General features: G+C 42.9%; 1 protein-coding gene across 1 annotated transcript in view; it reads right to left on the minus strand.

The window, feature by feature from the left end:
- LOC5568853 (probable ATP-dependent RNA helicase kurz) overlaps positions 1-12,195 on the minus strand; it is a 28,249-nt gene extending 16,054 nt beyond the window's left edge. The window contains exons 1-2 of the mRNA XM_021848996.1: positions 11,938-12,195; positions 11,420-11,865 (exon numbers count right to left, since the gene is read on the minus strand). Coding sequence (XP_021704688.1) covers positions 11,420-11,865; positions 11,938-12,012 — 521 coding nt within the window. The 5' untranslated portion in view covers positions 12,013-12,195. The remainder of the gene's footprint in view (positions 1-11,419; positions 11,866-11,937) is intronic.
- Between the last annotated feature and the right edge of the window lie 3,219 nt (positions 12,196-15,414).

Consider the following 15,414-nt stretch of genomic DNA (forward strand, 5'->3'; position numbering starts at 1 on the left):
ACCGCCAAGGACTCGTCTCGTCGGTGACTGACCAGCCAAGCCATCAACCATCATCACAAGCCTCGCCTCTCCTCTCAGCAACAGAATTCGCCCGTCATCATCATCAACCCCCAGCTGCTACCACCATCGCTCGAGAACAAGAATGAACCGCAAGTACCCCATTAATACGTTGTGACGTCACTCAAAAATGCCATAATTGGCGAATAAACAGGCATGTGAATTGAATTGCTTTGTAGGTAGCACACTTTATTTAAGATTCGGCTATCTATTTGTCTTCTCCACCACTCTTAACTTTGCTTCGATAGTTCGGACTCATAAAAGGAGTCGCCAGGCCTCGCCTACTGTGTATCGAATGTGAATTCTTCTCTTCGAGTAGCTTTTGAGCCCCTCCTAGGTACGGCACTGTTTGTCAGTTTTCCACCTTGCAACATCGGTGGGCACGTGTCGCGCAACACACGTGCATGTGTGTAGCTCCCGCCGTAGGTGAGTCCCTTCTGTGGGTGTATAGTGTTGAGATCTAAGGTAAACGACCCTGTAATTGTCACCCTTTCCTAGTCTCGGGGAGCTAGCAGGTAACACCACACATCCGGGGAAGTGTGTATTGAATAAACAGGAACTTCCAACTCCTTCTACGTTGTTTCCTGAGTCTAGTCAGATCGGAATTCCACCATGGGGTCCCTCTTGTAGTCTTTACAAACATCAGAGGACATGCTTCTTCAAAAGCTTCCATAATGTAGGATGTTGTAGTATCAACAACATCACCCAGATCACTTGGATTTTCAATGGACGGAGAATATCCATGAAATTTGGTCGCAACCAATTCAATATAGAGTTCCCAGTTTGTTGACCGGGGATTCCTAAAACGCAAAGTCTGCGCAGTTACATTTGAAAGTTCAAAGAAGATGTAGCGATGATCAGATAATGATTCCTCATCTGATACATGCCAATTCGTCAACTCGTGACTGATTCTATTCGAGCAGAGCGTGTTAGTGTGTTAGTGTTAGTCTTCTCTATTAGAAACCATGAAGGTTGGGCGATTGCCTATATTAAGTAATCCAAGGTCTGTACTACTTAAGTATTCCATCAGACTGGAGCCTCTCTTGGGGGCCGTGTAGTTCCGGCGTCTAGAATAGAACTACGGACAACCCGTTCCGGTGGTAAGAGTCCACCAAACGGGGTAACCCCAATTCAAGGTGTGATGCGAAAAACCGTGCTGAGGAATGAATGGTCGAAGGGGTGAAAAAGATGTTCGGCCATTAACGGAGCCTGTGGGGCACCTGGGCACCCCTCACAGTATTTTGTCCCTTACCGCGTTAACAAGGATGGAAATCTAGTGATCATGACAAAATAAATTATGCATCGCGGTTGTTCTTTGTCTTGCGATCATAGCAACAACGATTAACCATTAGTCGTCAAGTCCTAACAACAAACTCCGCTCTGCGAAAAATGAATCGCTCGGCATGTGTGCTAACGATCAATTGTTCGCAAACCAAAGTCATAACTTTTGGGGGATTTTTACGTTTTTATTCCGCGATCTACCTTGTGGTATGCCATTTAAGATTCGAATGTCAATCGGGTATGGTCTGAGTGAAAAATTATGCCGTGAACGCGTTCTGATTTATGTTAATCGCGACTTGTAACAACATCCGACAAACGGTTTGTCCCGCGACAAACAGTGCATCAGATGCTCCATTTATCCTTACTATGCACGCGTGATGAGCTGTTCGAATCATGCTTCTGCAAGAGCAACGGCCCTCTTAGACCATTCAAATACTATGTTGTTAGTCGCTAGAGGCGATTTTTTCCATCCTTGCGCGTTAATGCAGGGCTCTGGCGTGGTGGACCTCTTTTCCCGTGCTACTCGTGGGATCCAAAATGAGTACAAATTCAAATAATAATCAGATTAGTAGTGGTAGTGCAGGTAGTAGCAGTAGTAGGGAAGCGAACCCCTTCGCAAGAAGTGGGCTAGCTAGATCTCCGTTGAGGAGAGTAGAAGCAGGAGGAGGCAGCAGTGCACGTAGTGCCAGTGCTGGAACCCATAGTTCATCCCCGGCTAACGCATCGGGTGAAGTTATGGATGGAGCGTGGTTGATGAGGGCCATCAATAAAAGTAGAGATGGGCTCTCTGCGATGGAAGTGGCTGCACAGCAGCTCGACTCCATAATTGACTTTGCGTCCTCGAAGTCTAACATCAGCAAGGACCTCAAGCAGGCCTTGTTTAGACTTCGTAAGTCAATGTTGGCGGCCAAGCAGAACCATGCTGAACCCATGGTGACGGTGGCTGCGGCAGAACCCGTGGAATTGAAGGTGCCGAAGTCTACCCAGACGGAACCCTTCGTTTTCGCATTACCCGGCGGCGCTCGTAAGGCCAGGCGGATACTAACCCCGAAAACCGGCAGAAGTGCCGGAAAATCGGACCCCAGCCAGGCGTCCCGGAAAGCCGAGAAGAGTGGGCCCGAAAAGGCTGGCCCCTCACGGAGTGATGGGAACAGGGGGTTGCGACCTTTGAGAGGTCCTCCATCACCACAGGTCAGGGCGGAGCAGGGGGGGGACGCCCCCTGGACAACCGTAGTGAGGAAGAAGAAGAAGAAGAAACAGGAGAATCAGGAGCGCAGGGATACCAGACCTAAGAAAGGTAGGAGGGTAGGTGCCAAGTGCGAAAAGGGTGATGCGATCATCATCAAGACGGAAGAGTCCAAGTACTCGGAAGTCCTGAAGGCGTGCGCAGTGACGCGAAGCTTGCGGATCTAGGAGCCGACGTACGCAGTGTCAGACGCACTCGTACAGGTGAAATGATCCTCGAGCTTAAGCGCGACAAGGAGCGCAAGGGCGCCGCCTACAAAAATTTGGCGGAAGAGGTCCTTGGCGCTGGTGTTGAAGTGAGGGCTCTGACGCAGTCAGTGACTCTGAAGGTGATGAACCTTGACGAGATCACCAACGCAGAAGAGCTCGTCACGGCACTGCGGCAACAGTGCGAAGTGCAGGTGCCCACCACCGCCGTTCAGCTACGGAAAGGTCCGGCAGGTACTCAGGTGGCCTTAGTACACCTACCTGTGGCAGACGCAAATAAGTCCGCTAAGGTAGGTAAGGTCAAGGTTGGCTGGTCAGTATGTTCACTGAACATACATGAGCAACCAGTGATCTGCTTTAGGTGCAGGGAACCTGGACACAAGTCCTGGGGCTGTAAAGGCCCTGATAGGACCAAGGTCAAATCCTGCTAGAGGCACTGGCCGTGCTAGATGTCGATCTGGCTAATGTTGGTGCCAAAAGTACCTTCAGCCGTAACGGAGTGGAGTCGATTCTCGACGTTACTTTTTGTAGTCCTGGCCTAACGAGTAGTTCGAACTGGAGGGTAGACAATGCCTACACTCACAGCGACCACCTGGCGGTTCGCTACAGTATCGACTACAACAACAGCAGGCAGCGGGTTGAGGAAGCGGCTAGGTCAAGGCCAAGCCCTCGTAGGTGGAAGACATCGTACTTCAATGATGAAGTACTTAGGGAGGCGCTCCGCCGTGAGCGTAACCTACTCGGCCTAAGCGGGGACGAACTGGTAGCGGTGCTTACGCGTGCATGCGATGCGACCATGCCTAGAAAAGTCCACCCTAGGAATGGGAGACCACCGACATACTGGTGGACTCAAGCTATTGCGAACCTGCGCCGTGCCTGCCTACGGGCCAGGAGACGGATGCAGCGAGCACGTACCGAGCAGGAGCGTGAAGAACGACGGGCGGTGTTCACCGCTGCCAAAGTCGCGCTGAAGTCCAAGATAAGGGCAAGCAAAAAGGCCTGCTTCGAGGGACTCAGTCAGAGTGCCAACGCGAACCCGTGGGGTGATGCCTACAGGATCGTAATGGCGAAGACAAGAGGTGCAATTGCTCCTACGGAGCAATCTCCACAGATGCTGGAGGGGATCATCGAGGGGCTCTTCCCGCGCCACAACCCTAGCCCATGGCCTCCTTTTGTAGGACAGCCGGGGATTGGGGCTGGCGATGAGGATAGAGTAACTGATGAGGAACTTGTATGGATTGCAAAATCCCTAAGCATGGGGAAGGCACCAGGTCCGGACGGAGTTCCAAACCTGGCCCTCAAAGTCGCAATCTTGGAGGCTCCCGGTATGTTCAGATCTGCTATGCAGATATGCCTGGACGAGGGAGTATTTCCAGATGCGTGGAAGAGGCAGAGCCTGGTACTATTGCCAAAGGCGGGGAAACCACCCGGTGCCCCGTCGGCGTATAGACCAATATGCTTGATTGACACGGTGAGGAAAGTGCTCGAGAAGATCATCCTCAACAGACTGTCGAGGTACACCGAGGGTGTAAATGGTCTCTCAGGCAATCAGTTCGGCTTCCGGAAAGGGAGGTCCACTGTAGACGCTATTCTGACGGTTAAGAAAACCGCTGAGATAGCACTCCAGCGTAAGAGGAGGGGTATTCGCTACTGCGCAGTAGTGACTCTGGATGTAAGGAATGCATTTAATAGTGCCAGTTGGGCGGCTATTGCTGATGCGCTCCTGCGTCTGGAGATACCCGAGTACCTGTACAAGATTCTCGGAAGTTACTTCCAGAATCGGGTATTAGTCTATGACACAGAGGTGGGTCGGAAGTGCTTTCACATAACCTCAGGAGTCCCGCAAGGTTCCATCCTGGGTCCGGTGTTATGGAATGTCATGTACGACGAGGTGTTGAGATTAAAATTCCCGGCAGGTGTGGTCATCGTTGGCTTTGCCGACGATATTACGCTGGAGGTCTACGGTGAATCGATCGAAGAAGTGAAATTGACTGCAGCCCACTCGATCGCAATTGTGGAGGAGTGGATGAGCTCCAGGAAACTGGAATTGGCTCACCACAAAACTGAGGCTGTTGTAGTCAACAACCGAAAGTCGGTGCAGCAAGCGGTGATCAGTGTAGGCGACTGCACAATCACTTCGAAGCGCTCCGTCAAACACTTGGGGGTGATGATCGACGACAAGCTTACCTTCGGTAGCCATGTCGATTATGCCTGCAAGAGAGCCTCCACAGCTATTGTGGCACTGTCCCGGATGATGTCCAATAGCTCTGCGGTGTACGCCAGCAAGCGTAAGCCATACGAGCCAGTGTCGCCTCGTCCATACTGAGGTATGGTGGCCCGGCTTGGGGCACGGCTTTGAGTACCGATAGCTACCGTAGCAAGCTAGAGAGTACTTATAGGCTAATGTGCCTGAGGGTTGCGAGCGCGTACCGTACCGTGTCACACGATGCTTTTTGTGTCATCACCGGTATGATGCCTATTGGTATCCTTATCATGGAAGACATAGAGTGCTTCGAAAGGCGCGGCACAAGAGGCATACGCAGGACTGCCAGAACGACCTCCATGGTCAAATGGCAGCGTGCGTGGGACAGTTCCACCAAGGGAGTGTGGACTCACAGGTTGATTCCGAGGTTAGATATCTGGGCGCCATGGGGAACTAACATTCCACCTAACACAGGTCCTTTCGGGTCATGGATGCTTTAGACAATATCTACACCGTTTCGGTCATGCGGGTTCTCCCGAATGTCCAGTTTGTGCAGGTTTAGAGGAAACGGCGGAACACGTTTTGTTCGTGTGCCCGCGTTTCCGCACAATGCGTGACCGCATGTTTGCCACATGCGGTCGGGACACGACTCCGGACAATTTGGTCCAGAGGATGTGTGCAGACGAGTTTGGCTGAAATGCCGTTTCATCGGCTATCACCCACATCGTCTCGGAACTCCAAAGGAGGTGGCGTGTGGACTCGAGGAGTGACTAGTGCAGACGCAAATCAACAGGTGGTCCAAGGGTTCGCAGTCGGCTACGTAGGTCATACCGGTGCCCTACGGTCGAAATCGACCCTTACAGCGATTAAGTGGCCGCGGGGAGAACATCCTGGTAGCGCTGCTGTCGTGGCGCCGGCCTACTGGGTGGATACGAGCCTCTGGTTGTTTGGGGCAGGTGAGGCCCCTTCGTCAGCAATCCCAGCTGGTGCTAGCTGATAGGGCCTGAGCCTTCAGTAGGTCAAATTGCGAAGCCCGCAGTATCAGTTCTTGATACCTGCGGTGCAGCTGGGCGCGGGCTTAGTGGTCGACCCTGCCCGTCTTCAGCGGACAACGGGAGGTGAGGACCACCCGGGAAGCTGGCAATGCGCCAGCATGCTACCTTGGAGGACCCCCATAAGCGTGTCATCGATGTTCGTTGCTGCATGGCTACGCAGCTAACCTGGAGGATGCGATGTGCAATAGCCCCTCTCCGAAGCAATGCCTTCTTGGTGGTCCCGGAGAGACGAAGGGTTAGGCGGCAATGGAAATGGTTTAGTGGGTCGGGGGTGTAGTCCTGTTTACTGCTTGTACGTAGTAAATGGTCCCCAACCCCACACTCCTGGACCTCTGTCCGGAGTCTGTTGAGCAGATTATCCCCCCATTGCTTAGGAGGAAAAAAAAAGACTGGAGCCTCTCAAATTGATATCTGAGCTGCCCCAGTGATGTGATGAGCATTGGCATCACTGCCCACAATCAGCGGAAGGCCTTTTGTTACGCAGTGTACGACAACTCGTTTGAAGTCATCCGTTGGGGATGAAACTACAAATGAACTTTAACACTTCACTTTTTGCAAAAAAATAAAATACTAAAATCACTATTTGCTCACCTTAGTGATTTTAGTATTTTATTTTTTTGCAAAAAGTGAAGTGTTAAAGTTCATTTGTAGTTTTAAACATACTCTAATAATCCCTCCCAAAGTTTAATATAAAAAAAATAAAAAAAAAGCATTGGGGATGGTTTATCATGTGGTAAATATACCGAACAATAGCCGTATTTCCTGTTGAGGTCACCAACAGAAACATCGATTGTGACAGCACATACATCTCTGGTAGTTAACTCAGAAATGAGTGTAGCAACGATTGCTTTATTAACGAGCACGCATGCGCGGGGCATGGCGCGCGAGTTTGCCATTTCAAGTTTGCTGAAAGTAGCAAAAACTGGGTCCACAAGGTTACCTAGATAGAAGTTCAAAAATTTTGTTTGGATGGATCAGGGACGCGTTTATATGGGTCTTGCAAGAAAAGTGTAGAAAGAGGACGTTTTAAAATGATTTGCAGCACTCTTGGATTCTTTTTTGATAAAGTTTGAAAATTTGGCATTTTTAATCACAAAAAGTAAGTGTAATAAGAAACATATCAATATCTTATGAAATTCAATTATTCAACCATTTAATTTATCAAATCAATATTTTTTAGCACTGGATGACTTCAGGGAAACGTGCACCAATTCAGAAGAATTCTGGCATCAATTTTGTATATGAATTTGGAATGTTAACGATCATTAAGCAAGAATGTGAGGATGTGCACAATATAAATACTACTTTTTTTCTCTATTTCACACATCTGGTTCATTTTATAATAATTATTATAGGTTCAAGAAGATGCTTGATTAGGATTTGTTTCTTTGCTCCATTAGATAAAGCAATGAGCAATGCAATGCAGTAACATTTGATTTCAACAAGGATTCGACTACGGAAAATTGATGTGTCTGTTATGTTTATATGGGCTGGTTGGTCTAATAAACTCTCAGCAGAAATACAAAATTTATATAGGTTGGACACTGACATGTAAGTGGTCTTACATGCGCTAGCTGATTTATCAGGTCTCCTGATGTCTGTAAAAAAAGGTGATAACATTGTTATTTGCGATTTCTAAATATTTTGATAGGTACTCATTAAGAATATTTTACTTTTCGTGAGATTCATTTTCATCAGAATATCCCTGGGAAAATTATAGAACAACAGAAAATAGCAACAAATAATTTAGTAATCAACATTGTCACATTTTTTGCGAAAGCCGCTTAGGCAGGCATGAGCTCTTTTTAATTCAGTTTGTGCACAATACTAATCATTTGTGAAAACTGATTTAGTGGTAACATGCCTGCTTCTTACTTGTAAGATGAAACAATTTCTGGCTAAACCATTTCCGATTTTTTGCTTGTTCTACATTTCACATATTTTTCAGCAATTTTAATCAAACTTTATACACATGAAATTTGAATTTTATGACAAATTAAGCGAATAAATTGCCATGCAAGCTGTCAAACTTGCAAGCAAGTTGGCTGAAACAGTCACATTTTGCATTTTCAACAATCGATATCTCAAAAACTAGACATGCTATGATATTTTTGAAGACGGCAATGGATTCAGCAATCCTCAATGTAGTAAATAGTGGTATTGATGCTTGAGACAAAAACGTGTTCCGCGGTGTTATGAAAACGTGTTTTTGTATACAAATAGTTGACCAAGGTCGTGGAAAAAATAGTATCAAGGATTAATCAATGGAACAATGTATACCTTACAAAATAAGTACTCGCTTTTGAAATCCAGGAGGAGTTTCCGACAAATTTTTGTTTTTTCAAACAGCCTTTTGCTCATCTTTCGAAGGAGTTTTATTGAAGTTCTTTAAGAAGGCAGGTTAAGATTTCTTCTATAGCCGCATATTACTGCAGAAAGTTTACTAATAATTCAGCAGGTCTGTCAGATTGCGTTCCAGCCTTTTTTTTTCAAAAATTTCGGCAAAAAAAAACTGGCGCCAAAGTTGCTTTATAAGTTTTGCTAGGATCTTATTCGAAATTTCCACAAGATTTTTTTTACATTTTCCGTTGTAAATGTCTACGAAAAATTTACCTGAACTCTTCCAGAAAGCTAGAGAGAAATCCCTATCTTTCTTGAGTCTTTGATTTCCAAATCACACTATATTTATCTTTATAATAACAAATTCCTATTTCATGCTGTTTGTGTTTGAAGAACTGACCCAACCTTCAATTTCATTATCAACAGTTCACGAAAATAGTGACTTTCTGCGCAATACTCACCTAAATTCTTCCAGAAAGCACGCAAAGAATCCGTTTTTCTGGATACTTTGATTAAATATAAAAATGAAAAATGTTTGTACTAGAATAACAAAGTTCAATGTTTTTCTATTTGAATTCAAGAGGCTGTTCCAGATTATCGTTGCTCTACTGTCAGCTCATGAAAATATTTACTTTAGTGCCCATTTTTGTGAAAAAAGTGACTTTAAAGACTTTTTGTTGCAAATATGGATTTCCCATGCTGTTCAAGCAACAATTTATGCATATAAACGGTGTATAAAAAGCTAGCATTACTGTATCATTATAATTGAAGTATATTTAAAGTGGGAACAGGCCCCAATAGAGCCATATTGAAGTTATAACTTCTACGTTAACTCGTCATTTGTGGGCTTTTTCCACTTCAAATCAACTTCAATTGCAGTTATACAGTAATGCTAGCTTTATATACACCGTTTTTATGCATAAATTGCAGCTTAAGTTGAAACAGTTTGGAATCAACTTTTAAAATTGCACTGAAACTTCAAACACACAAATCTTGTGATGAAAGCATCCAACAACAATGTACTTTTTTTTTTGGCTTTGTGCACTAGCAGAAAGCTTAAAATAAGAAGATCAAAAACGTTTGACAATTATTTCTCCAGTTTTGTACCCTTGAAAACGTGAGTAGGGGTACGAGTCGACCATTTTGCCGGCCGTCTTTGGATTCCGAGATGTTTCACTTTAAGGCGCAAGTAAAAATGGCTCAGAAGTCAAAAATGAAAAAGCAGTTTTCTCCTTTTAAACCAACAAATCAAAGAATATAAAAACACACAGGCTTAGGTAATTCTGGGTAATGTCAAATGGCGTGTCTTATAAACAAATCCAAACCAAATTCTCGGAAGATTCTGAACAGAATTGCGAGAAGTTTTTTAACAGTTTCGATTTTATTTTATTTTATTGATGTACAAGGGGGTCAGGGGCCAAGTCTCCAGCATAAGTTTGAAAACTCACACCGTCCATAATACACCGGGGGGTTTTGGAGTTTAGGAAGTAGGCAACGCAACATCTTTGACCAGAAGGTTCTTTAAGATTTGCTTCTACTCTTGACTTCCAATACACGTATGAATGATGCAAGGCCAAAAGAACATGAATCAGTCATACATATAGCGGTAGTGAAGTGTTTTGCCTAAGGATATGGGAAAGGAGGGATTTTGGGTGGTGTTTTGTAAATAGCTCTGTGGAACAAGTTTGTTATTAGTTAAAAATTTAGTTAATCTGATTCACCTTGCAATCAGTAATAAGCATATTTACAAAAACATGATACTTAACTTTTCTCGGCCAATACGCTGCCATGTCTTTCCTCTCCAATGGATTTTTCCTCGTTGTAATGGCGGGTTAGATATGAAATCAAGGATGAAGAGAGAAGAAATGTTAGTGATTGTTACATGCTTTATTGCTGTATTGGCCTACAATGAAATCATAGAAAATTCGCTCTTTGGATTCCCATGATAACAATCCCCATGCAGCTTACGAGAAACTCCATGGCAATGATCACTGTACGCCATGTGCGGCATTCAGGACATCTCAAGAATACTGAGGACGAACAACAAAAAATGAATCCAAAAGAGCGAAAACCTCAATGTTTCAATGTAGGACAATTCAGCTTTAATGCATGTGAGAAGTTCATGGTGATATTCTCACAACGGCCATTCAGAATGGTTCGACGGATGTAGATAAAAGATCATTATGATAAAATTAACGCGACGACATGTTAGTGAACTCAGCACGATTATTGTATTTGCAACTGTTAATTTCGATAGTTAAACTTAGGGTCGGTTATTGTATATAACTTTTAAGATAAGCAGGAGTAAAGCACGAACGCGAAGTAATGACCTTCCATCCCATCTTCAAGTGCTCCCCACAAGCACAACACTTCATTCTGGTACTTTAGAACGTCCATGTTGTAACTTGTTCACACAAGAAATCTGCCTCGACCGAGTTGGCAGAACGCGCCCGTATTTCTTTCTGAACCAAAGGACAGGGAAGTTTTTTAACAGTTTCGATTCTGGGCAAAATCATATGCTGAAAATATAACAAATGCTGCTGGAACTCTGTATCCTGGGTGCATTTTGTGATAATCTAATTTCTATAGCAATTCATAATGCTATTTCTATCATCATTATGTAGGGATTCCGACTATAATCCCATAAATTTCGTGAAATACGATTAGAAACCAAATAGAAACAGCCGTTTTTAATGCAAATAAAATTATATAAGGATTTCAATATTTTGCGGAGATTTTAACATAACATTAGGATAGGAATGTTCTGTTTAGATATCCACTATATTCCTGTATGGATTTTGAAGATTTCGATTAGAGTCCTGTTGGACCGCTTTCATCTTGTATGAATAACATTTGCTTGGTTAAGTTCAACTACAATTTACATTGTTTCTTTTGTGATCTCTCGGATTGACAGGTTGTTTTAATTCTGAACTGTCCCGCACAATGCGGGACGACTTCATACTAATGATTTTTAAATATTTTCGTTTTGCAAAGTGCGAAGTGTTAAAATTCAATAAGTAGTTTTTCATACTCATCATCTTGGCTTCCCTGCTGGGCCCGCAACAGTGCCAAACGTTGCTTCCGCATCCCGACCAAACTTTTCAGCTTCCTGTGGCCATCCTGCGGGGAGTCGATCTCACCGGCTGGCTGGTCCACGACAACTCCGTGCTTTTGCTCCTTGAACAGTTGCTTCAAGCCTTTCGTTTGAACCGTGCTGATTTTTGTGTAACTTTTCAGTTCCTCCGACGAAACCTGCACTTCGGCCAGGGCGCTTATCAACGTCGAACGGTTCTCCTTCTTCCGTTTTTGGTCGACAATCTTCTCCAGACGTTTGCGCTGCTTCTTGGACAGGATTTTCGTAACGGCCGTTTTGTCCTGTTTGATTTTGGTCGGCCGCTTTTGCGACGGGAGAACCAACATGTTGGCTTCATCCGGTCCACCGTAGCCATCCTCTTGTGCGGTGAAATCCAGTTTTATCTAAAAAGAATCGGATTAAAAACGGACATTGTACCGAACCTGAAGCCTCCGAAGCACGAGGTGACTTTTTACCTGTTTGGTTGCGGTGTCGTCGATTACGGTTTCCAACTGTTGTCGCCCTTTTTCGTTGAAGCGTCTCTTGCCCATGATTGCAGAATGATAGTTTTACCTAAATTGTTGCACTTAACACGATTAGAGACCACTTTTACAACTAAAATTCCACGAAACTACGAGCGAACCGAACGAGAAAAATACGATCTGACCGATTTTGGAGATTTTGGATGCGATTTTCTGTTTACAAACAGTAGCACGTGCAACGGATCCGTCAAAGCTAACCCCTGTGGCAAAAGTTTGCGAATTCATGGATTAGTCTGCGATAAGGGCGAAGTTCTAAATAGTAAATAATGATTTTTCATATATAAGGCAATCCATGAGACAAATGCGATCACTGGTTTTTTGTTTACCGTGAGTTTTTGACATTTCGCGATCGGAGTGACCGTTCGATTACAAAGGAAAATGTTGAGCTCTGGTAACACTCGCATGTTTTGTGTACCCTTCAGTTTCGGTTACATGCACACTTTTAGCTGTCACTCCTAGTAATCCTTTATAAGAGAGATTCGCGGAAGCTGACATTTTCTTTCAAAGTGTGAGCCAATCGAGCAGCGAGAGCTGTCAAAGTGTGAGCCCACATATAACAGACGTTTATGCTAGAACAAAAATCTTCTGGAAACATGTGTAAAGATTCAAACTAAAACACGTTGAAAACACTAGCGCCGCCACACAACGTATTGCTGCAATCAGTGGTGAATATCAGTATCTTGAAATGTGTTCATATTCACCACAGACATCACCATGAGAACTTAACGATAGCAGCGCCACCACGATGTTGCTACTTGTATTGCCACTTAATATCACCATTAATTGTCTTACACAGTTTTATAATCGGACATAAACATCTGTTATCTGTGGTGAGCCAAACGAACATGCGTTATGTTTGTTTTGAACTTTTCTTGAAGAGTAATGTAATCCGCTTGAAATTATTTCGGTAAAAGTATTGTACGGAGATTTCCAGATTGGACACGGCTCTAAACCGCCGTTCCTCAAATCGCCGTTCAAATCGTCGGTCAATGAAAGAGAGAGATGTATTCGAAATCGACTGATTTTCTGACATTTTTGTATACACCGTTGCCGTTGGTGCAACACGTACGTTAGATTGCCTTTTCACTACCACGATTTTTGTGTGGTTTGTTTTGATTCCTTTCGACAATTGTTTTTATGTTGCTTATGCTACGAGCTGGAGGGAAGCATATTTTGAGGGGCGTTTTGATGCATATTTGGAAAATTTTATTTTGGTTAAGTTTTCAATTACTTAAATTTCAATCAAATATTTAGAAATGTGTTCGAAACTGGACTTCAATGTAATGGATATATCTAGAATCGTCTATTCACAGATGTTTTATGTGAATTGTGAGTAACTGCGAGCCACAATCCTATTGAGTTAGAGGATATTCATACCGCCTGAATGTATTGGAGTGCCCCTTGAAATTTACCGCAGATTTCAAACCAGCTGAAGCAATATCCCTTCAAATCCATCTTCCAAGAAAATTCACAATAATTTTGCATAAAGCAAAAAAAATAAATATTTTTGTTATTAAAATTTTTGTCAATGCGATTTTATTAGTTTGGATATGTAGCTCAAAGATCTATAACGAAACAAAATACACTTTTTAGCAATGAGGAAGTCATGTCCGTGTTACAATATTATTCTCGACGCCAAGCAAAATTAGCACTGCTGGTCTGTTGCTAAATCATTCCATTTTACTTCCGCTTATCTCTCTATAAAAGATCACTAGTCACTCCTATCGCGGAAAGTCCTCATGGATAGCCTTATAATGTATACATTTGCTTGTTTTGCAATTTTTTATCGTAATAACACAGACACAACAATCAAAACAATTATTGACAGCTCGATTGCAAATTACCGACGCACAGAGGAGCACCTACACTCAGGCAAATGGACTATCGATAAACATAGGAATCCCTTATTAAAATTCACCACAAGAAATCGGATTGAAATTCATAAATTTGCCTTATGAAACCAGAATTTGAAAACAAAAAAATGTTTTCGCGGCAACCTGGAATCGAACCAAGAACCTTGCGATCGATAGGCCCGAGCGTACACCACGCGCCTATCGACGCCTTGATGTGAAGTGATGTCAAAACGATACATAAAGCGTTCGTATTGCAATAATCGTTCCATCTTTCATAAGGCAAAATGTATGAAATTCGATAGTCCAGTTCGCTGCGTGTAGAACAAATTCGTGGCCATAATTTCAAATTTGAAAACTTGAGATTTTTGATCCCGCTTTATTTTTTAAACACAGCTAAAGTATGCCGCATATTGTGGCTACATTGAAAAGACGTCATATAACTTTCAAAAAATGTTAAAAGTTCAAAAAGCAGGATTTTCCATGGATTTTTCATTTTTTAAACTATATAATCATAATTATTGTTTCCATGTGACATTTTTTTTCCAAAATAAACATATATTTTATACTGAACTTTTTGTTTATGAATACAAGAAGAGCTTCTGCATAAAGTTTTCCAAAAAATATTTTTTATTTGTTTATTTTTAAGGCAATTTTGCACAACAAACTTTTTGTCATTTTTCGTAAACTTCAGTATTGAAAAAGTTACCTTATACGGCAATATCCGGCAAAGTTTCGAGCGCAGTGTGAAACTTACATATGTTATCTATCAGTTACAGCATAAAACTCCTCCGCATATTTCCGCACTTGAAATTTTAAGCATTTTGAAAACATCAATTTCTATCATTTTTTTTTTCGAATATTGTTGCCCGCTTTTCAATAACCTTCTATCCATAATCAATTGAAGTGCATGTTCTTAATGCGTTTGTTCAATGTAATGTCCGAAAAAATGTAATTTAAACATTTTTTTTTGCATAACTGTTGTGAACTGTCCTATTGAACAGTGCGCGCCCATTATGTTTCTGCCTCAGTAACAGCTATACCGTTGCTATTCTGGCGACACTGGATTGGAGTGACAGAGCTACCGCCTGTCACAAGCGTGAGTCAGAATTAAAACAAATGAAGAAAGAAGTGAATTGCCACGTTATTGAAAGTTTACAATCTAGTTTACTAGCTAAAATATTTTATAAATCTTAGTGAACTATATGAAATTGAAAGGTAATCCTATGAATTATGAACTTATACAAACTGCTGATAAATTAATGCTATTTAGACTAAGACTATTGACGACACGAACTTACGTAATCAGCACACCGAGACTGTTAACCTATATCTAATCTTGTATCGAATCCGGTAAGCTATGCAAATCTATAGAATTTCTTCCTAAAACTAAATAACTAAATAATGAACTATTATAGCTTACCCACTAAAAACCAACAAGGTTGACCCAATCACCGGAGCTAAAATACGATAGGGAAACTAAACGTAAGTTGACCATTTACTATTCTAATGTAGATTTCATTGCCTGAATCAGTGAATCTAAAACTATTTATACTACAAC

Source organism: Aedes aegypti, chromosome 3 (assembly GCF_002204515.2).
Source record: "Aedes aegypti strain LVP_AGWG chromosome 3, AaegL5.0 Primary Assembly, whole genome shotgun sequence".
Taxonomy (NCBI): Eukaryota; Metazoa; Arthropoda; class Insecta; order Diptera; family Culicidae; genus Aedes; species Aedes aegypti.